The 26060-nt window shown below is 45.0% G+C and overlaps 1 protein-coding gene across 1 annotated transcript in view; it reads right to left on the bottom strand.

Moving 5' to 3' along the window:
* Positions 1-256: 256 nt before the first annotated feature.
* The window catches only part of mIF2 (mitochondrial translation initiation factor 2), a 168436-nt gene continuing 142632 nt past the window's right edge, over positions 257-26060 (bottom strand). Inside the window, exons 13-14 of the mRNA XM_068360953.1 lie at positions 12367-12507; positions 257-504 (exon numbers count right to left, since the gene is read on the bottom strand). Of these exons, the coding sequence (XP_068217054.1) occupies positions 332-504; positions 12367-12507 (314 nt within the window). The 3' untranslated portion in view covers positions 257-331. The remainder of the gene's footprint in view (positions 505-12366; positions 12508-26060) is intronic.

The raw sequence follows: 26060 nt of genomic DNA on the forward strand, positions 1-26060 counted from the left end.
GCTGGCCCGTATCTCGGAATGCTCGTATGTTGGAGTGCTTGTATGTCAAAATATTATTGTAGTGTCACTAACAATTTTGTCAGTGACTAAAACAACCATTGTACAAAATTCCTGGCATTAGTTTTCATGTACTTTGCATTTAGGAATAGAATTATTCGTCAGAAATTAACTTATACAGTATTTTGTAATTATCACTAGGGAAAAATACTTAGTGAAATGAATATGTAAAATCTTTAGGTGGAAAATATAAAAGTCAATTTTTTTCTCTTATGTAATTCTACAATAATTCCATATAAACAATGTACTGTACACATTTACAAATGTAATGCAATTAAAATCCGGGATCCCAATCTGTTACTTGTTTTACTTGATTCACCGTGTAGCATACTATTGTGTCTCCTATTTCAAACCGAACCTCCTGGTCTTCAAACATCAATCCACATTCCTTTTCTTTGGCAACAGATTTGACCTCAGACTTTAGATGGCGCATAGACTCGAGCTCACCTGAAACAAACAAAAAATTGGGTAAAAGGAGCATCCATGTATGAAATTATGATCAAGACATATCTTAAATATCCACACTTCTACTATTACCATAAGTTGTGTGGCAATAAATTTTATAATAGAATTTTAATTTTCCTCTTTTCCAAATCCAACAAATGAAACAGAAATATAGCAAAGTTAATACAGTATTTTGAAGCATAGACAAAAAATAACTAAAAACAAATTGAATGATAAAGAGTTTATATGGATGTATGGCTCATCCCAGCCACAGTAAGAAACCCTTACAAGCCCAAAAGAGCATGATGGTAAAAACATTCTAAGCAATAGAACAATACTTATTATGGCGTCACTTAAAACAATACTGTAGGATATCGTCGTCGCCGTCGTCTTTGAGGTTGTCGTTGTCGAAGTCGTGATGAAAGACTTCGTTACAAGAATGTTTCACCTTCAACTGAGCGATCACTAAAGGACAAGGGTCACTACAAGTTGTCGTTATTATTATTATTATTATTATTATTATTATTATTATTATTATTATTATTATAATAATCCTGTGAGACATCAAAGAAGTGGAGCTGGGGGGAGAGTGACTGCTCCCCACACTAGTTTTGGGGTGTTAGAATGTGCGTGGATGTAGTACGATAGAGAGTAAAAGATGTGAGATTGGAAGTATGTTTAGGAATAGAAGGATGGATATATTGGCTTTGTGTGAATTAAAGATAAAAGGGAAAGGTGAAGTAATGTTTGGTGAAATGTCTGGTAGAGTGTCTGGGATTGAAAGGGGAAGAGCAAGAGAAGGTGTGGCTTTATTGCTGAGTGAATGGATGACAGGTAAAGTAGTGGAATGGAAGGAGATATCATCTAGGTTAATGTGGGTAAGGGTTAGGTTGGGTAGGGAATATTGGGCTTTTGTCAGTGCGCATGGGCCAGGTTGTGAGAAAAGTGAAGAAGAGCGTAATGAGTTCTGGAATGAATTAACTAGGTATGTAGAAGGACTGGGTAGAAGGAATTATGTAATTGTCATGGGTGACTTAAATGCTAGAGTGGGTGCTGGAGAGGTAGAAGGTGTCATTGGGAAGTGTGGCGTACCAGGTGAAAATGAGAGTGGTGAGAGACTGGTAGATATGTGTGTTGAGCAAGAGATGGTGATAAGTTCTAACTTTTTCAAAAACAAAGATAAAAACAAATATACATGGGTAAGAGTTGCAAATGGAAGAGTGGTAGAAAGGGCGTTAATGGATTTATGTGTTGATAACTAAAAGAGCGTTTAGAAGATTGAAAGACGTGCACGTGTTTAGGGTTATGGCTAACGGTATGTCTGATCATTTTTTGGTGGAAGGAAAATTAGTTGTAGCAAAAGAGTGGGGGAATAGAGTAGGTGGATGTAAAAGGGAGCTAGTGAGGGTTGAAGAGCTAATAAAATGGGTGGGGGTAAAAAGTGAATATCAAGAAAGGTTGAAAATGGCATATGACTAAGTGAAAGTAAGAGAAATGGGTAATTTAGAGGAGGAGTGAAAGTTAGTAAAAGAAAATTTTGTTGGGATTGCAAGTGATGTGTGTGGCAAGAAGTTTGTTGGAGGCAGCATGAGGAAGGGCAGGGAATGGTGGAATGAAGGAGTGAAGGTAAAAGTGGAAGAGAAAAAGAGGGCTTTTGAAGAATGGCTGCAGAGTAAGAGTGTAGAGAAGTATGAAAGATATAGAGAGAAAAATGTGGAAGTAAAGCGCAAGGTAAGAGGCAAAGAGGGCAGCTGACCTGAGGTGGGGTCAGGGATTGGGTCATTCATATGAAGAGAATAAGAAGAAGTTTTGGAAAGAAGTGAAAGAGTAAGGAAGGCTGGCTCAAGAATTGAAGAGACAGTGAAAGATGGAAATGGAAGGTTGTTAAAAGGAGAGGAGGCAAGGAAAAGGTGGGTGGAATATTTTGAAAGTTTACTGAATGTTGAGGATAATAATAAGGAGGCAGATATAATTGCTGTTGCAGGTGTTGAGGTGCCAGTGATGGGAGATGAGAATGAGAGAGAGATTACAAGAGAGGAAGTGAGGAGAGCACTAGATGAAACGAGAGTAGGAAAAGCATCTGGTATGGATGGTGTGAGAGCTGAGATGTTGAAAGAAGGGGGTGTGACTGTACTTAAATGGTTGGTGAGATTGTTTAATATGTGTTTTGTGTTGTCAATGGTACCAGTAGATTGGGTTTGTGTGTGTATTGTACCACTATATAACAGTAAGGGAGATGTGCATGAGTGTTGTAATTCAAGGGGTATTAGTTTGTTGAGTGCGGTGGGAAAAGTGTATGGTAGAGTACTCATAAATAGGATTAATGATAAAACAGAGAATGCAATCTTAGAAGTACAGGGTGGTTTTAGAAGAGGTAGGGGTTGTATGAATCAGATTTTTACAGTTAGGCAGATATGCGAGAAATATTTAGCAAAAGGTAAGGTGGTGTATGTTGCGTTTATGGATCTGGAGAAAGCGTATGATAGAGTTGATAAGGAAGCAATGTGTAATGTGATGAGGTTATATGGAGTTGGTGGAAGGTTGTTGCAAGCAGTAAAAAGTTTCTACAAAGGTAGTAAAGCATGTGTTAGGATAGGAAATGAAGTAAGCGATTGGTTTCTGGTGAGAGTGGGGCTGAGACAGGGATGAGTGATGTCGCCGTGGATGTTTAACTTGTATGTTGATGGAGTGGTGAGAAAGGTGAATGCTCGAGTGCTTGGATGAGGATTAAAACTGGTAGACGAGAATGACCATGAATGGGAGGTAAATCAGTTTTTGTTTGCAGATGATACTGTACTGGTTGCAGACACAGAAGAGAAGCTTGGACGATTAGTGACAGAATTTGGAAGAGTGTGTGAGAGAAAGAAGTTGAGAGTTAATGTGGGTAAGAGTAAGGTTATGAGATGTACGAGAAGGGAAGGTGGTGCAAGGTTGAATGTCATGTTGAATGGAGAGTTACTTGAGGAGGTGGATCAGTTTAAGTACTTGGGGTCTGTTGTTGCAGCAAATGGTGGAGTGGAAGCAGATGTACGTCAGAGAGTGAATGAAGGTTGCAAAGTGTTGGGGGCAGTTAAGGGAGTAGTAAAAAATAGAGGGTTGGGAATGAATGTAAAGAGAGTTCTATATGAGAAAGTGATTGTACCAACTGTGATGTATGGATCGGAGTTGTGGGGAATGAAAGTGATGGAGAGACAGAAATTGAATGTGTTTGAGATGAAGTGTTTAAGGAGTATGGCTGGTGTATCTCGAGTAGATAGGGTTAGGAACGAAGTGGTGAGGGTGAGAACGGGTGTAAGAAATGAGTTAGCAGCTAGAGTGGATATGAATGTGTTGAGGTGGTTTGGCCATGTTGAGAGAATGGAAAATGGCTGTCTGCTAAAGAAGGTGATGAATGCAAGAGTTGATGGGAGAAGTACAAGAGGAAGGCCAAGGTTTGGGTGGATGGATGGAGTGAAGGAAGCTCTGGGTGATAGGAGGATAGATGTGAGCGAGGCAAGAGAGCGTGCTAGAAATAGGAATGAATGGCGAGCGATTGTGACGCAGTTCCGGTAGGCCCTGCTGCTGCCTCCGATGCCTTAGATGACCGCGGAGGTAGCAGCAGTAGGGGAGTCAGCATTATGAAGCTTCATCTGTGGTGGATAATGTGGGAGGGTGGGCTGTGACACCCTAGCAGTACCAGATGAACTCGGTTGAGTCCCTTGTTAGGCTGGGAGGAAAGTAGAGAGTAGAGGTCCCCTTTTTGTTTTTGTTTCTTTGTTGATGTCGGCTACCCCACAAAATTGGGGGAAGTGCCTTGGTATATGTATATATGTATGTATTATTACTTGCTAAGCTACAACCCTAGTTGGAAAAGCAAAATTCTCTAAGCAAAAGGGCTCCGACTGTGAAAAATAGCCAAGTGATGAAAGGAAACACGGAAATAATCTACAAGAGAAGTTTAAGAAATATAATAACATTAAAATAAATCTTTCATCTATAAACTATAAAAATTCAAAATAACAAGAGGAAGAGAAACAAGATAGAATAGTGTGCCCAAGTGTACCCTCAAGCAAGAGATCTCAACCCCAAGACAGTGGAAGACCATGGTACAGAGGCTAAGGCACTACTGAAGACTAGAGAAATGGAGTTTTTATGATAAAACAAAGTTTTATGAATACTTACCTGGCAGTTATATATACATAGCTAATAATCTCTATTTCGGCAGAATTTTTCTAAACGTGGCAACCGCCTTGTGGTGGTTGGGTGGTTACACCCGTTAAAGGGTGGTAGGAGGAATCATTCCCGTTTTCTGTTCTTCAGTTCATCTATGCCCGACCTGTCTCCTGAGGGGAGGTGGGTGGGCCTTTGAATGTATATATAACTGCCAGGTTAGTATTCATAAAACTTTGTTTTATCATAAAAACTCCATTTTTATGAATAGAACTTACCTGGCAGTTATATATACATAGCTGATTAACACACTTGGAGGAGGGTGATAGACAGTAAACATCGTTGGGGAAACAACCAAAAAAGTTGTAGGATAAAAAAAACACCTTGATTCCTTACCTGCTAAGGTAGCTGACTTCAAAGGTTCCTGCCTCTTGAGTCGCTTTCCCTTAGGAGTGTCAGCCAGGATGTGACCTGCAGTGCTGAAAACACTCAATCGAGTCTGTCAACGGGGTGAGACCAACAATCTGACTAGACTTTAGGACTACCTATTGCCCAATATAAAAACTGCAACCTTACCAAAACCAACCACCTAACCTTTGCAAAGTAGATAAAAATTATCTAACTAGACTGAGGTGACTGTACACAAGTCGAAGTCCTCAGACAACCAATAAAAACACCAACCTACGCACAAGTATACAAAACTAAGGTTGAGGGGAGGTAGTAACTCCTTTGCCTAATACAGAAGCCGTAGCTACGTATGGGCCCAAGGTATAGCATTTCTCATAATCCACTCTCACCTCTCTGAGGTAATGAGAGGCGAACACAGAGTTGCTCCTCCAGAATGTCGCATCCATAATTTGTCTGACCGACATGTTCTTGCGGTAAGCAAGCGAGGTCGCAATGGCTCTCACTTCGTGAGCCTGCACTTTTAAAAGTCCGAAGTGTTCCTCCTCACACAAGAGATGCGCTTCTCTTATAACTTCCCTCAGGAAAAAAGACAAAGCGTTCTTGGAAAGGGGCTTCTGAGGATCTTTCACAGAACACCACAAGGAGCTAGAAGAGCCTCTCACATTTTTTGTGCGAGACAAGTAGGCCTTGAGGGCTCGTACTGGACAGAGGAGCCTCTCTTGCTCTTGACCCACTAGGTTAGTCAAGTTAGGAACCTCAAAGGTCCTTGGCCAGGGCTTTGAAGGGTTCTCGTTCTTAGCGAGGAAGTCTAATCTTAAGGCACAAACTGCCCCATTCAGATTGAAGCCTACCTGCTTTTCAATTGCATGGACTTCACTGACTCTTTTAGCTGTTGCTAAGGCCAAAAGGAAGAGGGTTTTCTTCGTAACCTCCCTAAGGGGAGCCTGTGAGATGGGCTCAAATCTCTTGGTGCACAGAAATTTAAGAACCACATCAAGGTTCCAAGAAGGGGGCTTTAACTGGGTCTGCTTGGTCGTCTCAAAAGACTTCAAGAGGTCATGTAAGTCCTTATCGCGAGACAAGTCCAAGCCTCTATGCCGACAGACTGAAGCGAGCATACTTTTGTACCCCTTGATAGTGGACACAGCCAGCTTAGCGTCCTGCCTGAGGTACAACAAGAAATCCGAAATCTGGCTCACAGAGGTAGTGGATGAGGAAATCTTGTGCTTCCTACACCAAGCTCTAAAAGTCTCCCACTTGGACTGGTAGACCCTCTGCGAAGAGACCCTCCTCGCTCTGGCGATAGCTTTCGCAGCTTGCGTTGAAAAGCCTCTCGATCTGACGACCTTCTTGATAGTCTGAAGGTAGTCAGATTGAGAGCGAGGGGGTTTTGACGATACCTCTCGAAGTGGGGTTGTCTGAGCAGATTTGGACTTGCAGGGAGGCTTCTTGGAAAGTCCATCAACAAGTCCACCACCTCCGTGAACCATTCCCTCATCGGCCAGAAAGGAGCTATCAGGATCATCCGTCCCGAATCGAGGAGGGCTAATTTCCTGACTACCAGATTGATGATCTTGAATGGGGGAAAAGCATAAGTGTCCATCCCCGTCCAATCCATCAAAAAGGCGTCTACTGCTATTGCCTCCTTGTCCGGAACCAGGGAGCAATAGTTGGGGATCCTCTTGGATAAGTTGGAGGTGAAAAGATCGATGAGGGGTCTCCCCCACAGCCTCCAGAGACTCTGACAGACCTGTTGGTTGAGGGTCCATTCTGTGGGAAGGACCTGCCCTTTCCTGCTGAGCATGTCCGCCCTCACATTTCTCTGTCCCTGAACAAACCTCGTCAGCAGACCTATCTTGTTCTCCTTCGCCCAAAGAAGGAGCTCCCTTGCTGTCTCGAACAGAGACAGAGAGTTAGTCCCCCCTTGCTTCCTGATGTAAGCAAGAGCTGTGGTGTTGTCTGAGTTGACCTCCACAATCTTCCCAGACACCAAGTCTTTGAAGGCCTTTAGCCCCAGAAAAATGGCCATCAGCTCCTTGTTGTTGATGTGCCATTCCAGCTGATTTCCTTACCAATAGCCTGAGACCTCCTTGCTTCCTAGTGTTGCCCCCCAACCTGACTCTGATGCGTCTGAAAACAACACTAGGTCTGGGTTCTTCTTGTGTAAGGAGATCCCTTCCCCTAACAAGGCTGGATCCAGCCACCACTTCAGAAGATTCTTGACTTCTGTTGGAATGGGGAAGGAAAAGGAGTCTTCCTGCGTCTTTCTGTTCCACGTTTTCGAAAGAAAGTGCTGTAGAGGCCTTAGATGGAGTCTCCCCAGAGAGACAAACTGTTCGAGGGAGGATAGAGTCCCCAGCAAACTCATCCACTCCTTCGCTGAGCACCTCTTCTTGTCCAGGAAAGTTCTGACTTTTTCGAGACACTTGGTCTGTCTTTCCTGTGAGGGAGAAGCCCGAAAAAGAACTGAATTCAGAACTATCCCCAAATAGAGAATAGTCTGATTCGGCTTGATCTGAGACTTCTCCCTGTTGATGACCAGGCCTAGATCTTGAGCCATCATAAAAGTCTTCCGTAAATCCTCCAGACATTTCTCCCTCGATCGTGAACGAATCAGCCAATCGTCCAGATAGAAGGATATCCTTATCCCCTCCTGATGCAGCCAGCCTGACACATTCGCCATTATCCTGGTGAAGACTTGAGGAGCCGTGCTGAGACCGAAGCAAAGAGCTCTGAATTGGAAGCACTTGCCCTGCATTACAAATCTCAGGTACTTCCTTGAAGTCGGATGGATGGGGACATGGAAGTACGCGTCCTGCAAGTCGAGGGACACCATCCAGTCCCCTGGACGTACAGATGCCAGCACCGACTGAGTCGTCTCCATGGAGAACTTTGTCTTCTCCACAAAGACGTTGAGAGAGCTGACATCCAGGACGGGTCTCCATCCGCCCGAGTTCTTGGGGACTAGAAACAGGCGATTGTAAAAGCCTGGGGAGGATAGATCCCGAACCGGTTCTATCGCTCCCTTGTCTAGCATTTGGTCGACTAGGTCTATTAGGGCCTTCTGTTTCCCCGGATCTGTGTACCGGGCTACTAAGGCCAGCGGAGCATCTGCGAGAGGAGGTTTCTTCAGAAAGGGGATCTTGTATCCTTCCTTGATGACTGAGAGGGACCAGGTGTCCGCCCCTATCCTCTTCCAAGACTGCCAAAAACCTGACAGTCTTGCGCCTACTGTCTGGAGGAGACGAACTTCATTTTCTGGAGCGAGGTCTGAACGAACCCCTGGTAGATCTTGGTCCTGATTCTTGCCTTCTTCCTCTAAAATCTGGTCTTGAAGAAGTAGTCCTGCCGGAATTTCTTTTCCTCTCGTTTCGAAGAAGAAGGAGTGGCTGCCAAGGGCTTACGAGCAGAACGAGATAAAAGGTCTTGGGTGGCTTTTTGGGCTAGTGAAAGCGTAATGTCTCTAACCAGGGACTCGGGAAAAAGATGTTGAGACAGGGGGGCGTAAAGAAGCTTAGACTTCTGCGCAATGGTAACAGACCTTGAAGTAAAAGAGCAAAGCAGGGCTCTCTTCTTTAGGATCCCAGCTGAGAACAGCGCAGCCAACTCATTCGCCCCATCTCTGAGGGCCTTGTCCATACAGGACATAATACTGGTAAGGTCCCGAGTTCCTTCCATCCGGTCAGTTTTCCTTGCCAGAGTCCCCAGCGACCAGTCTAGAAAACTAAAAATCTCAAAGGCTCTAAAAATACCTTTGACGAGATGATCCAGCTCCGACATCGACCATATGACCTTGGCTGAGTTGAGAGCATGCCTTCTATTAGTCCACTAAGCCAGAGAAGTCACCCTTGGAGGAGGGAGGCACTCCCAGACCCAAAGGTTCCCCAGTTTCATACCACATACCAGCTTTTGAAACAAGACGAGCTGGTGGAAACGAGAAGGAAGTCTTAACTGCTTGTCTCTGCTCCTTCATCCAGTCATCAATCTTCGCAAGAGCCTTCTTTGCGGAAATCGACAGTTTCATCTTGATGAAGGCCGACTGTTTCTTGGCCTTCTTTCTGTTAAATTGGGATTGAGGAGATTGAGGGGCAGCAGGTTGGAATTCCTCTCCAAAAAGTTCAAGAAGGGAGCGAGAGAGAACTTTGTAATCTGCAGCAGCGTCGGCAGGTTTATCATCGTCATCAGAAACCTCCTCGAGGTCCTGATCCACATCTGCAACATCCTTCGAACGAGAAGAAGGTTCCTTAGAATCCGACAATGGCAAATCAAAGGAATCGTCCTGCAAAAGATGGGTTGCATCCTGGAGCCCAGCGCTAGAAGAATCCTTGGAACGAGAGGCAGTATCGTCCTGAAGAGGCAGGCTGGTATCGCCCTGGCGCCGAGAATGAGAAGCAGAATCGTTCTGGTGCCGAGAGCGAGAGGTGGTATCGTCTTGGCGTCGAGAATGAGAGGCGGTATCGTCATGGCGTTGTGAACGAGAGGCGGTATCGTCCAGGTGTCGAGAACTAGGGGCGGTATCGTCGTGAACGAGAGGCGGTATCGTCCTGGCGTAGTGAACGAGAGGCGGTATCGTCGTGGTGAAGTGAACAAGAGGAGGTATCGTGCTGGTATCGTGAACGGGAGGCGGTATCGTCCTGGCATCGAAAACGAGAGGCGGTATCATCCTGGCATCAAGAACGAGAACCAGTATCGTTCGAGATAGTATCATCCCGGTATCGAGAACGAGAAACCGTATCGTCCTGGTATCGAGAAGAAGTATCGCCTTGTGAAAGCACACATTCCTCATCCTGGCGCAGAGAGGGAGAAGTTTTCTTTAGAGAAGAACTCCGTTCTCTCTTAGAAGCAGACTTCTTAATAGGTAACGAGTCGTCTTTACGTCTATCAGACTGGGCATGAGGGTAGCTAAATGCTTGCACTAACGTAAAAAGTTGTTCCTGCATGACAGACATAAAGGATTTAGCAACATCAGCTGGGTCTTGCGGCCCTGAAGGGGAGGGTTGACGAATAACACTCGTAGAAGTGGGAGGATCTTCGGCAGTAGGCTTAGGCTTCGCCCTTTTCACAGGCACGGAGTCGAAATCATCCTCCGACGGACAAGGTTCATAACTACTAGAACCGGGAGAGAAAGAACGAGACAGTTCGTCGCGGTTCCATCTCCTCTTAGTAGGTCTAGACGCTTCAAACTTCCATTTACGTCTGGGCGAATTCGGAGAAGAAAATAACACATCCGACACGTCTTTTCCGTGACGGTCAAGAACAGCCTGGGAATCGGCAACAGGGTTGTTTGAGGCGACGGCTGACCGAGGGTACGTACCTCTCACCACCTTTCGGTTGTCGACGTACCTTCTCCCTTGGTCCTGGGAGCTTGGTAGAGGTCTAGGCCTAGGGTAATGACAGGTTCGGTCAGTCGCCACCTCCACTGCACTAACACAAGCACTTTCACTATCCTTACCTTTAAAGGCCTCCAGTTGTTCTTTAATGGCCTTCAACTCGGCAGCCAAACTAGCGTACCGAGGGTCATCCGCAGATACGGATCCTGTAGGAGGTGCAGGAGTTACTAACTCAAAGGAAGGATCAACTTCCAAAGAGGAATCAATTATAGGTTCAAAAGATAAATCTACACTAAGTTCGTCTTCCTTACCACTAACAGACTTAGACTTAGACCTAGAAGCTCTCCTAACTCTATCGAGCTCTAGTTTACGCACATAGCGCTTCATAATCAACCAATCCTTTTCATCCAAAACTTTACATTCCCCGCACCTATTATTAAGGGCACAAACAAAACCCCTACAATTCAAACACACGGTGTGAGGGTCTACCGCCATTTTCGGTAGTCTCACCTTACATTCCTCATTCGCACAGACACGGTAATGACTTTTTTCACTCATAATGAAAACAGCAAGAAAGCAAAGAAATAACAAAAACACGATTGCCAAAACCCCAAATCAGAGTACTTCACCAAATAGCAGACTGGTACACCGATACAGGGAAAGCGAAGAAAAACTCTTAATGACGGACCAACGTGTTGTCGATCCGGCCGGCAGAGATGAACTGAAGAACAGAAAACGGGAATGATTCCTCCTACCACCCTTTAACGGGGGGGTGTAACCACCCAACCACCACAAGGCAGTTGCCACGTTTAGAAAAATTCTGCCGAAATAGAGATTATTAGCTATGTATATATAACTGCCAGGTAAGTTCTAAAAACAATGGTTTGATTTTGGAGTGTCCTTCTCCTAGAAGAGCTGCTTACCATACCTAAAGAGTCTCTTCTACCCTTCCCAAGTGGAAAGTAGCCACTGAACAATTACAGTGCAGTTGTTAACCTTTTAAGGTTATTGTTTGGTAATTTCAGTGTTGTCAAGTGTATGAGGAAAGAGGAGAATGTGTAAAGAATAGGCTAGACTATTCTGTGTGTGTCATCAAAGATGAAATGAGCAGTAACCTTTTACATTTTTTACATTGAAAACACGAAGAATGAGTAAAAAGCTCCAAAACCAGCAATTCTCAATTCAGCGGTTAAAATTGTCTGAAAAAAGGACTCCTTCAATGGGTCGAATCAATATAATCTCAATAATTGAGAACATTAAAATTTCAATGGGAGAAGTAAACCACAATAACACACTTTCACTCATCAAGCCAGATCATTGCACAACTAAAAGAAATCTCTAAATTGCCTCTTTGAGGGATAAACAGTATGTACTTTACTTGATGTAAAATGTCTTCAATGAAGAATAATGAAAGAAAAACTTACATACTTTTATACAAAGTCTGGAAATGATAGGCGAGTTGTATATTTTTTTTTTTATGCAAACTTTCACAAACACTTATTTACGCAGAACACCTAATACCAACATTCAAAGATCAAATTACAGATTACAAAACGTAAAATATACTGTACTTATCACCGCTTTCAAAGTAATAATTATCATCCAACTGGAAGAGGATAGGGTCAGTGGAAAGCAGCTAGGCTTATGGTTTTTATGGATGGGAGAAGAGAATAACAAAAGATATGAAGGTTTAGAAGGAGAGTTATATTTTGTAAGCTTTAACAGCAAAAGTAATTGCCAAGTAATGTGTATCCATGCATCCCTGGTGCTTACCACTGAATCTTCCTTTTTTGTTATGAGTCACAAGTAAATGAGGGTGAGACATACTCCACTTATAGATGATTGAATGATTTACAACATAAACTGGTGTTAAAGGGATAACAACTTAATAGTGAGAGAGAGAGAGAGAGAGAGAGAGAGAGAGAGAGAGAGAGAGAGAGAGAGAGAGAGAGAGAGAGAGAGAGAGACTCTTTCTTACCTTCATGAATAACTTCCCCTCTTCGTATAACACGGTACTTTTCATCTTTCTTTAAAATGCCTTTAGTGCATCGACATCCAGCGACAGGGCATTTCTTCTTTCCTTCTGTTACTATAAATTCTGCAAGTACATTGGCTTCTCCTGAAACCAAAAAAGGGATTTTGACGTGGGAAAAATCTATTTTTGGGCTCGAGCCATGTCGTCCTGATGGAAGTTCCTTCTGGCAACTTCTGCAGTATAAAATTTCTGAGATTGATATTACAAGAGAATTATAATAACGACCAATATTCATGATTTACCCTCGCGGTAGAGTTGCCATACACTGCCATCCAAATACTACACAAGAAGGGTAGGGAAATTACATTGATAGAAAATGGGAATTTTTCAGTGAACTCTAGATGTCAACATGTAACTACCTTAGTGAGGGAGCAATATAAATACCATGTGAATATAAAAAAGGGATTTTGACGAAGGAAAAATCTATTTCTGGGGAGAGACCTGTGGCGCCCGGTGAAAAGAGTCCTTCTTATATATCTTTTCTGATAAAACCTTCCAATTATACCAGAGAAAGATAAAAGCATGGAATGCTGAGGTTACTACCCTCGCGCGAGCACCTTTTGGGTGTCGTGTATAAAGCAAAGGCGCGTGAAAACCACTATTCACAGGTTGTCTTCCATTTAGTTAATTCCTTCATCAAAGGGATGGGCCGATACAAAGGCCCTAGCCAACCACCAGCGCCACACCACCACGCCACGACGCGAGCGCCATCTGAACAACATCCTTCTGTAATGGCCATGACGGCTTGGAAAGGAAAGGGTGGGATCGTGTAAAATAAAGGGGAAGGGTTTCACCGGGCGCCACAGGTCTCTCCCCAGAAATAGATTTTTCCTTCGTCAAAATCCCTTTTCTGAGTCGACCTGTGGCGCCCTGTGAAAATGTACCAGAGAATGCCTTCCAAGCCCAACAATAACAACTAATTTAATGAGGGGAGAGAAACAACACCATGTAAAGAAAAACATAAATAATTAAGGTAAGTAGGCATAACACATAAACTAGCCACAGGGCATAGTGGGAGTAAGGTTAAACAAACATGATAACAGGGAAGCCTCCGAGTATCAGAGGAAACATGCAACAAAACTGACATGGCTAAGAATATCCCAACCCTATAACAACGGTAATCAATAATAGTTACAATCATAATAACCTAATATGTAATAAACTTAGGGCTAACGAACCACCAAGGAAGCGGCGTCGTGGTGCGAGTGGCGGGTAGGAGGGAGAAGAAAAGAGATGGATGAAAGGAAGAACAAAAGATCACTGGGGAGAGATAAGGCTCCCAGCTGCAACTGTTGGGTATTTAAGAGCCTGTAAGTTCATTAGATAGTGGCGTTTGAAGACCATAGGAGATTCCCAACCCGTGAACTTTATAAGGTCATCAAAGTCCATCTTCTGGAAATAATTGATGGAGGTAGCTACGGACCGGATATCATGAGCATGGGGAAATGATCCCGGATTGGCTTGTTTAATGAAGTATAGGATCTATTGCCTAATACCACGTATGGAAATGGTACCTCCTTGTTCTCTGATAAACAAGGGGCCAGACGATCGGGTAGCAGTCGTGGCTAAAAAGGCCCTGAGAGTGGTGACCGGACATAAAGAAGTATCTTGGAGAAGAGGAATAACCTTCCAAGGGGACCACCCATTTTGGGGGTTAACGGCCGAATCATATTGGCGAATTGTCGAGTCCCTTTTGTCTGATTCGATGAAGAAATCGTTTTCCGGTTCAATGTTCGCGTCTCTACGAGCTGCCAACTTCCTGTAGTCTTCAAAGTTAGGGTTTTGGCCATCCTTGAGTAATCTGACACAGTGAGTTTGGAATACTCGGGTCAGTTTGAGGAACGGGATCCGGATGGGACGGAGTTTCCACTCGAGGAGGAGAGGAAACCAACTGTTCTTGGGCAGTGAGGTGGTACTAAAGCCACTGCGCCCCGGAAGGAGCGTAGTCGGTGTAAAAGTTTTTAGAAGATTCACTGGGGGAGATAGGGAAATCTTCTTCTAATGGTTCCAATCCCGGGGTAATGCGTCCATGGCATAAGCCCGAGGGTCCAGGGTTGGGGTCACATAACAAGGAAGTTTGTGATTGATCTGAGTTGTGAATAGATCTACCTGGATGCCTGGAACGAGCCTGAGTATCCACCGGAATGAAATTCTGACTCCAGGGGACTTGTCCTGGATAGTGAGCCCGCTCTCACATCCTGGCCTCCCGCTAGGTGAGGTGCTGACAGGAACCAGTTCTTTTCTGTTGCCCAGGCGAAGAAAGTGACCAGGATCTGATTCAGGTTGATTGACTTGGATCCTCCCCTGTTGCCGTAGTGTACCGCGTCTGTGCTGTCTGACACTACTCTGATGTGGGTCGACCTCGGAGGAGAGTCTCTCTTCAGGGTCAAGAACACTGCCATGGCTTCGAGAACACTGATATGGGACTGTTTCATGGCGAGTGACCAAGAACCTGAAACATCTGATGTTCGGAGTAATCCCCCCATCCACTTAGAGACACGGCTGAATGGAATGTCACTTGTGGAGGTGGGAATTGTAGAGGAACCGCTTTGGAGAGGTTCTTCGGTTCGGACCATGGGCGTAGTCTCATTTTCCAGACAGAGGGGATCTTCGAGACCTTGTCTTCTTATAGGTACTGTAGCTCTCTTTCTCCAAAATCGATTGATGTCTTGAGTTTGGCTTTTATTAGGAGATCTGTTACTGAAGTGAATTGGAAAAGGCCGAGGATACTTTCTAGGCTCTTTGGACACGTGTTTGTGCTTGAGAAAATTCTTGATCTTGGAACCTATTCCTCTTACTTTTGGAAGGGAGAGACAACGTGTGCTTCGAAAGGTCCCACTGAATGGCTAACCCTTCTAAGTGGCCTGATGGTCGCAGGCGAGACTTATGGAGATTGACCCGAAATCACAGGTTGTCGAGCAATCGAAGTAATTCCTTCGTAGCTCTGTTGCCTTCTATGGCCGGCCGGGCCCAAATGAGCCAACCGGCCAGATAAGCAATGATCTGTATCTCTTGGTTCCTGAGTTGTTCTAACACTGCCTCTCCCAGTTTCGTGAATATCCTGGGATCAATGTTGAGGCCGAAGGGCATGTCTTGAACACAAAGGCTTTCCTGCTTAGGTGGAAACCCAGATAAGAAGAGAAGTTTCGAGCTATAGGCGCAAGCTAATAGCGGTCGGTAAGATCGACAGAGGTGGTGACGGTCCCACGGGGAAGTAAGGTCCGTACCTGAGAGATAGTCAACATCCGGAACTTGCCGCAGAGAATGAAAGAGTTTAGCTTGACAAGTCCAGGTCCACTCTCAATGCCGACAAGCCTTTCTTCGGAAATGTGAACAGGCGGCTTGGAACTTCAGTGATCGATCCCGTTTGATTGCTTTTTCTTGAGTAACCCTGTGGTGTACTCTTTCAGGAAGGGAGTGGATTTCTGGGAGAAGGTCACTGGCGGAGGAGGAGGACCTTGAGGCCATTTTCATCTCAAACCGTTAGAGATTATGCTATGATCCCACAGACCGAAGGTCCAATGGTCACGAAAGTGGTAAAGTCTTCCCCCTACCGGGACCACCGTTGTGAGGGAGTGAATCTAGGTCCTTCCCTTCTCCGAGCCCCCTTTTTCCTAGGTCCGCCTTGATGGCGGGACTGTCTTCTACTCCTGTAGCTTCCTCTCTGGTGTCCATGAAAGGAGCCTGAGGGTTCGGATCTAGGGCTGTATGCAGGCAAAACATCCCAACGGGGTTGGGCTGTGTACCTGGGGAATCAGTGAGGTAGACCACCTGATGATGGGGAGTCAGATGCAAAGGCGTCGAACCAGAGGAAGGCTGTGATGACGAGTGGGAAACTGACTATCGATTCCTGTCTGATAGAGGTCTCAGACAGAACGTACTTCCCACAACTGACCCGATCAGACCAACAAACGTGTAGGTCGAACTGGAAGGGCAGAGCTTGGAATTATCGTACCCCCCAGGCTGACAACATCCTGGTCCAGACAGATCGGGCCTGCCCTTTAGGAAATAATACCGTTACCTTCGGTACCTTGTCTAACCTAACCAAGGCAATCTCTTTCAATCGAACGAATCCGTTGAATGGGAATTCTAGTACCTGGGAGTAAAATCTAGGTCCCCCAGAGGGAGGACGTCTATGCCATCCAGATTTATGGTACCACCTATATCCGAGTTCCTGAACGGCACTGACTCACCACTATACCTTAGAGCTGCGTCATAGCCCCTTGGTTTTCCCTAGAATGTGTTGCTTTTAGCAGTCACGGTTTATGCAGGGTAACATGAACATCAGGATCCTTTAAGGGTCCTAGGTCGGTGACGTAGGTAATTGCAAAGCTGAAGGCTCAAAACTCATCCCCACCTACCTGCCCGTCCAACCTCGATACCCAAGGGCGGAGAGTCTCTCTTGCAGGCCAGAGAGATTCATCATCATCCTGATGGGAACCATGCAGGCGAACCTTCTGTAACAGAAAGGGGACATAAGTCTGGATGTTCCTTGAACTTTGGTTAGCGATCCTATTCACAGGCTGGGATCAGCTGTATAACTCTTAAAAAGCAATTTTAAAGAAAAGTCATTTAATGTACTATCTTCTGGGGTATAGTGCGACACTTGTATTCATGATATGTGACACTGTTGGCGCATTCGCCACAGGGTGGAAATTTATTTCTATATGAACACTATGTTGTATGGATAATTAGCCATTTCTGGGCTTGAACCTGTGCCGGCCAGTGAATAAGCTCCTATTAGCACTTATTCTTAGGTAATTTACTGCTAAATATACCAGAGAAAAAATGTAAAGGAGTGCTAGGTTAACTAGCTCGCTCACCTATTGGTGTCGGTATAAAATTGGGCGTATAATCCAGAGGTCCCGCACTATTTAGATTCATCCACGACAAAGACCCCAATAGAGGAGAGCCGTTCAACCTCACTCGGCACCAGCAACTCTGCATCCGCTCAGAACTCAACTCCTTTTTAGCACGCCTGTATGGTAACCCGCTTTTTTGTGCTCTCGTGTTTTGCCTTATTTTTCTTGGATTATGGCTTCTTCATCGGTTTCCCAGGAGACACCGTCTAAGTTAAGTACCAAGCTATGTTTTGCTGTGTTTTGAGCAATCTAGATCGTTTAATATTTAAATTATAGGAGTTTATTCTCTTCGATCATATCGATCTTGCTTGATTCCGCTTACGGTTGGTACTCCTGTTTTGAGAGCTTTTAGTTTCACTCGCGGTGTTACTAAGAGTATTATTTTTATTATTAATTAAATTTTATATGTTTTATTGTGGATATTCATTATTTAGCGTTTAGAACCCTTGTGGTTCATTTTTAGGGCCGATATCAGTTACGTATCGTAGATGGCTTGCCGACCTTCGTTACTGGGCGGCAATTTTTATTATTTAAGCCATCAGGTTGCTGTCCTTTGGGATTTATTTATTATGTTGCATGCCTTGCCCTAATTTTTTATGTGTATATTCACATATTTTTCAACGCTATTACTTTTATAATGAATATTTGTGCTTATTACTCCGTATGATCTGTTTTGGTAGTGTTTGGGGATCGTCAGTTGGTAGCCCTGCTGCTCCGTATCACGTGATCCTCCCCCAAGCTCCCCCTCTCGCTAGGTTGGTGGCTAGGCTTCTCTCCCCCCTCTCCTAGGGGACCGTTGCCTTCCCTCCTTTTAGAGGGGGTAGTTCAGTGTTTATGGACTTTGTCCTCCGGGTGTCCCGGCGGTTTCGTCTCTGTCTAGACGGGTTGGCCACCTTTCAACAGAGTAGGATCCCGGTGCACCCTATTTTATATTCACCTATCACAATTTTATTATGTTATACGAAACCCTCCGGGTTCTGTTGGCGGTTCTTATCTACAGTTCCGCCCCCCTCTTTATTTATAACAGTTTCTATGATTATATATGATTATATATGACAGATCACTATCCCGGAGTTCCTATATATATTGGTTTATGGATGTACTTTTATTTCCCGGCCCGGGGCTTAACCTCGCTCCGGGAAATCAGACACCATGTGTCTTAATTCTTTGTTGCATCCTTCTTTATGATCCCGGCTCGACCGGAATGGATAGTTATACTCTAGTCTTAAGTTAGACTTATGTTTAGGCCTGGGTCCTCCGGACCCACCCCTACTTAAGAGTATCACAGTTAAGCTAGACTTATGTTTAGGCTCGGGTCCTTCGGACCCGCCCCTACTTAAGAGTATTACAGTTAAGCTCTAGTCTTAAGTTAGACTTATGTTTAGGCCCGGGTCCTCCGGACCCGCCCCTACTTAAGAGAATTACAGTTTCTCATATACTATTCTTTTTATAGATGGTGCATTGTCAGACGACGGCCTGTGCGGCTGTCCTTCACCAGCCTTGTGGCCATACTGTTTGTAGGTCTCACGCCCTCTGCGGAGTTCAGCTGGAAGACATCGTGGTCTGGCACCCTGATAATTGTATGGTCTGTTTTGACCTCATCACCACCCTCGGATCTGATTCGGTGAGTCCCGTTGGCTATGTTATCTTTCTAATTATTTTACCTCTTTTTGGTATACATACACTATTTAGTAAGATCTCTATGGTCTTGAAGGACCTTCTGGAATCTTCCTTTCGGTAATTCCCACTATTATTTCAGGCATCCCCGGAGCAGAAGACTGCGGCTCGGGCCACACTGAAAGTGTGGGTTAGGGGATTTGCCCGGAATGTGAAATCCAAACAGCCTTACGTCCTGTCTGAAGACTACTGTGCAATGATCTACCCTAATGCCAAGTCTTCAGCCGCTGTGGCTAGGCATGTTGCGGCACCCATCATTGCCCACATTGATGCCACTATTGCGGGATTCATAGACCAGGAACAAGATCCGTTGGATGCCTCCGGAGATCTGGAAGACAATGTTGCCTCCATGAACTTGGACGTCGAACCTATGTTGTTGGATGATCCGGATGCAGGTAGGGTGGTAAGTGAGGCAGGTGTTACCGGCGCTGAGATTCCTATCCTCAGACCCGCTCTTTCTTCTTCATCTGATCTCTCTTCTTTCCATGGTCTTTCTGGGGACCGTGATTCGTCTCACCGATCACACCCGGTTCCCCCCAAAGATAAGTCTATATCTAGGACTTTGCCAAAAGCTCGTAAGCCCCACAAGGGTTCCCATAGTTCCAAGTCTAATACGAACCCGTCATCTAAGGCTTCCGGCTCCTCCTCTAAGTCTCACGACCCGGGAGTACAATCCGCCACTTCTGCTCCTAATCCGGGCCTTCCCGAATCAGCCATGCTTCGCATTGTGTCGGAGATGCAAGCTAAGTTGGTGTCGGAAATGCAGGCCAAGATGGACACGATGTTCTCTAACATTGGTCAGAGACTTGGGGCATTAGAGCAGGGTGCTCCGGAGCGAGTTCAAAGCTCTCTCATCCCAGATGCCTCTAAGCTTCCGCCGTTTACCAAGAATAACCCTTGGCGCATGGCTCTTCATTCCCCATTTTCAGACGGGATGTTAACATTGGAAGGTCTTGGCACTCGTCCCCTAGAGGACTTTGAATTCTTTCCTCCTGGTCTTGCATTTCCATTTCATGGTTATGCCAGGCTTACCGAGGAAGCTTTGGTTCGGCTGGATAAGGTCCCCAAAGAGACTGTCATTTTCCCAAAGGAACAAGCCCAATCTGTTTGGGCTAGGTTTCTGAATGATATTTGTTGCACCAATACCATGTTGACGCCTCATAAAAGTTCGTTCACAATGTTCTTAATGGACAAGAATACCGTGACTCCATGCGTCAATAAGGTTGCAGAACTGGCTTTTCAATATGCTCTGGAGGAGAAGCCCTTGCCTCCCATCCGAGAGGTAGACCCGATCTCCCTCCTCCTTCCTTCAGGTAATGAGTGTTGGGACAATGTCCATACCACCTTTACTTCTGGCAAGCTAACAGCCGACTGTGCGTCGGTAATGTTTAGCGAACGGCTTCCCCGTCTCCCGGAATCCCTTATTAAACAGGAGTATGATTCCCACCTACGTGTTGGTCGAACTTTGAACTTGGCCACGTCTACGGAGTCGATAGCCTTAACTTATGATACTGAGAGTATCTTTAAGTCTCTCAATAAGGCTACTTTGCAGTCGTTATATTTCGATCTATATGACTTTGCTATTGCCAAACGTAGGTGCCGCAAACACGTCTTGGCTGAGGCGACTATTAGGCACGAGCCTAATAAACTTATCCGGTCCTCTTGCTGGGGTTCAAATCTTTTCCCTGAGGATCTTGTGGAGGAAGTCTTGGCAGAGGCTACTAGGGTTAATCAGAGCCTTAAAACCCGTTGGGGTTTGACTCCTAAGCGGAAATATGATCCCGCAAATTACCAAGCCCGGGGTAGGAAGAAGCTCCGCCCGTATACCTCCACCCAGTTCCGGCAACAGCAGAGTAGTTCGTCTGTTTTCCGTCAGCCTCTTCCTCCATCTCCTGCTGCTCCTGCACAGCCTTCCACCTCTCGGGCTCCTTCATCGGACGACTATGTCACCGTTCTGCTCCCTAAGAGCCAGCTTCCCGGTGCCTCCACCACCTCTCCAGCCTTTAACCAGTCTTATGAGGCTCAAGGCTCTTCCCAGAGTTATAACAGAGGTAGAGGCTACCATCGTGGTTCAAACCAGAACAGAGGTAGAGGTAGATTCTTTCGCAAGGGAAAGAACTTCCGAGGCGGACGTGGAGGCAACTTCTCAAACCAATACTGAGGTGCAGCGGGTAGGGGGGAGGCTTTATGCCTTCCGCAACAAATGGAGGTTCAGTCCCTGGGCATTCAGTATCATCTCCAAGGGACTGGGGTGGAGTTGGATTCAAGGACCTCCACCTCCGAACAGATTTCATCAACATTCCACTCCGGACCTAGTCGAATTTATCCAGGACCTGTTACAAAAGAACGCCATACAAGAAACGAAACACCTGAAGTTTCAGGGTCGGCTGTTCAGTGTCCCGAAGAAGGATTCGGACAAGAGAAGAGTGATTCTAGACCTATCCCTTCTCAACTTGTCCATTCAATGCGACAAGTTTCGAATGCTTACCGTCTCGCAGGTGCGGACCTTACTTCCCCGTGGGGCCGTCACCACCTCTATCGATCTTACAGACGCCTTTTATCACGTCCCGATAGCGAGACACTTCCGTCCGTATCTAGGCTTCCGCCTAGGGGACAAAAATTACTCCTTCAAGGTGATGCCCTTTGGGCTCAACATCGCCCCAAGGATCTTCACAAAGTTAGCAGAAGTTGCTGTTCAGGAACTCAGAAATCAAGGGATTCAAGTAGTAGCCTATCTGGACGACTGGCTCATTTGGTCAGACACCTCCCAAAATTGCCTAAAAGCCACTCACAGAGTCATCCAATACCTTCAATCTCTAGGCTTCCAGATCAACTTCAAGAAGTCCCGTCTTCTTCCGAAATCAAAGTTCCAATGGCTCGGCCTGCAATGGGATCTTATATCTCATACTCTGTGTCTTCCCAAACCCAAGAGGTTAGAGATTGCAATGAACACCAAACGCTTTCTCAAAGACAAAGTAAGTTCCAGACGACTCCAAGAGAGGATCCTAGGGTCCCTTCAATTTGCTTCAGTGACGGATCTACTTCTGAAGGCAAAATTGAAAGATATCAATCGTGTCTGGCGTTCGAGGGCGAACCGGAAGCTCCGGGACAGGAAAGTCCGCCTTCCTCCCATTCTCCGGGAAAGACTTCTACCTTGGACAAGGGCCAACAATCTGTCAAAGTCAGTTCCCCTTCGATTTCCGCCTCCGAAGTTAATCATTCACACGGACGCATCCCTATCAGGTTGGGGAGGCTATTCTCAGCTCAGGAAAGTTCAAGGTCTTTGGTCTCCCTTATTCCGCCAATTTCACATCAATGTGCTGGAGGCCATGGCAGTTCTTCTAACCCTGAAACGTCTCGCTCCACCCAAGAGACAACACCTTCGTCTGGTTCTCGACAGCGAAGTGGTGGTCCGCTGCCTCAACAGAGGCGGATCAAAATCAGGGCCTCTGAACCATGTTCTAGTAGCCATATTCTTCCTAGCAGCCTCGAACCGTTGGCATCTTTCAGCTGTCCACCTGGCGGGAGTCCGGAACGTAGTGGCAGACGCCTTGTCCCGGACCTCCCCTCTAGAATCGGAATGGTCACTCGATCTAAAGTCATTCCGGTGGATTCTCTCTCGGGTTCCGGGTCTCCAAGTGGACCTCTTCGCCACGGAGTCCAACCACAAGTTGAGAGTATATGTGGCTCCCAATCTAGACCCTCAGGCCTACGCCACAGACGCTATGTCACAGAATTGGGACATCTGGGAAAGGATTTATCTCTTTCCCCCGGTGAATCTTTTACTGAAAGTCCTAGACAAGCTGAGATCCTTCAAGGGACGAGTAGCCTTGGTCGCACCCAACTGGCCCAAGAGCAATTGGTATCCTCTCCTGCGAGAGTTGAGACTACATCCTCACCCGATACCCAATCCGGTTCTGTCTCAGATAGTACAAACACGCGTTGTGTACGCTTTCTCAAACATTCAGAGCGCCCTAACTTTATGGACTTCATGAAGTTTGCGGCCATGCATGGTGCCAATATCGATCCTCAAAACACCCTGTTCCTAGAATCAGATAAACGGGATTCCACCATCCGCCAATATGATTCTGCGGTTAAAAAGTTGGCTAAATTTTTGATAGACTCAGACGTACACTGTATGAACTTGAACCTTACAGTCACTTTCTTTAGAACTTTATTAGAATCAGGTCTGGCAGCCAATACTATCACCACTATTAAATCTGCCTTGAAAAAGATATTCCTAGTGGGTTTTAACATAGACTTAACCGACTCTTTGTTAGCTTCAATTCCGAAAGCCTGTGCCAGACTGAAACCGGTTACTCGTCCTACCCCGGTTACCTGGTTCCTTAATGATGTACTCAAATTGGCTTCTGATACCATTAACAGTTCTTGTGATTACATTCCCCTTCTCAGGAAAACACTTTTCCTGGTGAGTTTGGCTTCCGGGGCAAGAATTTCTGAACTGGCAGCTTTGTCAAGAGACCCGGGTCATATTGAGTTCCTTCCTTCGGGAGAGGTCCTTCTTTCACCTAACAAATTCTTTTTAGCTAAGAACGAAGACCCTCAGAACAGATGGTCCTCCTGGAAAATTGTTCCCCTCACGCAAGATCCGTCTCTGTGCCCTGTTACTACTCTTAGGTCTTATTTATCCCGGACCTCCTCTAACTCCTCGGGGCCTCTATTCGTTAGAGAACAAGGCGGTACCATTACCATTAAAGGGATCAGGCAACAAATTTTGTATTTTATTAAACAAGCTAGCCCTGACTCTTTTCCTCTTGCACATGATATCAGAGCGGTTGCTACTTCGGTGAACTTTTTTCACCACATGAATTTTACGGATCTTTCCAGGTATACAGGGTGGAAGTCACCCTCAGTGTTCAAGAAACACTACCTTAAACATTTGGAAGCCCTTAAATTTCCTACAGTAGCTGCAGGGAGCGTAGTTACCCCCAGGTAACTCATTTGTTAATTCCTTGTTATTTTATCTCTCCCCCTTACCTGCCTCATTTATACCCTATTTGTATTTGTTGGTTTCGCACCTGATTACTATTATTATATTTGTAAATTTTTGACTCCTTTGTATCTGTATATATCATCACTCACGGCATTATTATACCTTACCTTTTTTGGTCAATTGTTCTACCAAGTGGATTTATGTTCTTTTTAAGATACCCTTATAGCTGTTTTTGGCACTCATCTCTGATTAAAGCAACTTGTATTTCCCTTATGTTTATGTTTTTCCTTTATTTTGCAAGTTTGGTGACATTTCTCTTGTATATATTCACTGGCCGGCACAGGTTCAAGCCCAGAAAAGGGATTTTGACGTAGGAAAAATCTATTTCTGGGCGAGGGACCTGTGCCGCCCAGTGAACCCTCCCAGCTCCTCTCCCTTGGAGTCCCCAAACTTTGGGTGCTAAGGAGTTGGGTTCTGAGCGGATGCAGAGTTGCTGGTGCCGAGTGAGGTTGAACGGCTCTCCTCTATTGGGGTCTTTGTCGTGGATGAATCTAAATAGTGCGGGACCTCTGGATTATACGCCCAATTTTATACCGACACCAATAGGTGAGCGAGCTAGTTAACCTAGCACTCCTTTACATTTTTTCTCTGGTATATTTAGCAGTAAATTACCTAAGAATAAGTGCTAATAGGAGCTTATTCACTGGGCGGCACAGGTCCCTCGCCCAGAAATAGATTTTTCCTACGTCAAAATCCCTTATTTAGACATAGTTAGGATTGAATATGCATAAATATAGGCATAATTAATTTAATTCTATTTGAACACGATGTTGTATGGATATTTATCCATATTTATACATAGTTAGAATTAAATATATGCATAAATATAGGCATAGTTACGTTCATATATCTTTTGTATTCATGTTAAATCCTTTCCTTTACAGGTAAAACAAAAGATTGGCCACCCGTGGTCTGAGTGATCTCTGTCTGTACCGGAGCTCCGGTAACCATCCCCGGTACAACCAAAGGTCCGTCATAGTGACAACGTGAACACCAGAGGAAATCTAATATTAACCTCAATGCTGATCGCCTGTACGATATCCGGTTAAGCCGGAGATTCGATGAAAAGGATCGTAATGACGATATTGTGATTATTCATGAAAAAGGGTTCATACCCTGATTCTGATCGTCTGATTGATCTCTGTTTGTACCGGAGAACCAGTGACAAAGGTCCGACATCGTGAAAACGTGATCCTCAGCGGTACGATAACATTCCCCAATACTGAATGTCTGTGTTATCTCCAGTGAAGCCGGAGATTCGATGAAAAAGGGACCGTAATAATGAAACTGTGAAATCCTCATCGGTATCACATTGTTAACTCCGGTTCTGGACGTCTGCTTGATCTCTGTTTGTACGGGAGATCCGGTAGCAAAGGCCAGTCACCGTGAGATCGTGACCGTCACCGGTACGATAACATTAACCTCAATGAATGTTTGTGTTATCTCCAGCGAAGCCGGAGATTCGATGAAAAAAGGGGCCGTAAAGGTGTAATTGAGATCAAACATGACAAAGGTTCGTGTGCAAAAGGCCTCAGCCGGAGTCTGAGTGCCGGATTTCACCGTTGCACTCCAAATATCTGACTAGTTCTCACCCAATGAGTATCCATTATAGCGGAGTATAACTCAAGGCGGAGCTAAGCATAACTCAAGGCGGAGCTAAGGGTGTCGGTATAAAACGACCCCAATTAATGACTCATACACCAACGTTCCTACTAATAGTGTTAGCTATATTAACAGTAACCACATCAATAAAACGTGTATACAGTGAACCCTCACTACTTCGCGGTTCGACAATCGCGGATTCACCACTTCGCGGGTTTTTTCCATAACCCACATATATATACAGTACATATCGCGGATTTTCCGGAAAATTCGAAAATACCGCGAAATCTGAAGACAACCAAATACGATATTTTGTTACCTGTAATTCCATTAATACTGTAATTAGTAATATCTGCTCTTACTGATTGTTCATTGCATTACATATGATATATAATTCAGCACAGAAAGAAATAAAACACGAAAAGAGAATGTGATCATACGATAATACAGTACTGTATACAGTACGTAGTAAAATTAAATCG

The sequence above is a fragment of the Palaemon carinicauda genome, chromosome 37 (genome assembly GCF_036898095.1).
Source record: "Palaemon carinicauda isolate YSFRI2023 chromosome 37, ASM3689809v2, whole genome shotgun sequence".
In the NCBI taxonomy this organism is placed as follows: domain Eukaryota; kingdom Metazoa; phylum Arthropoda; class Malacostraca; order Decapoda; family Palaemonidae; genus Palaemon; species Palaemon carinicauda.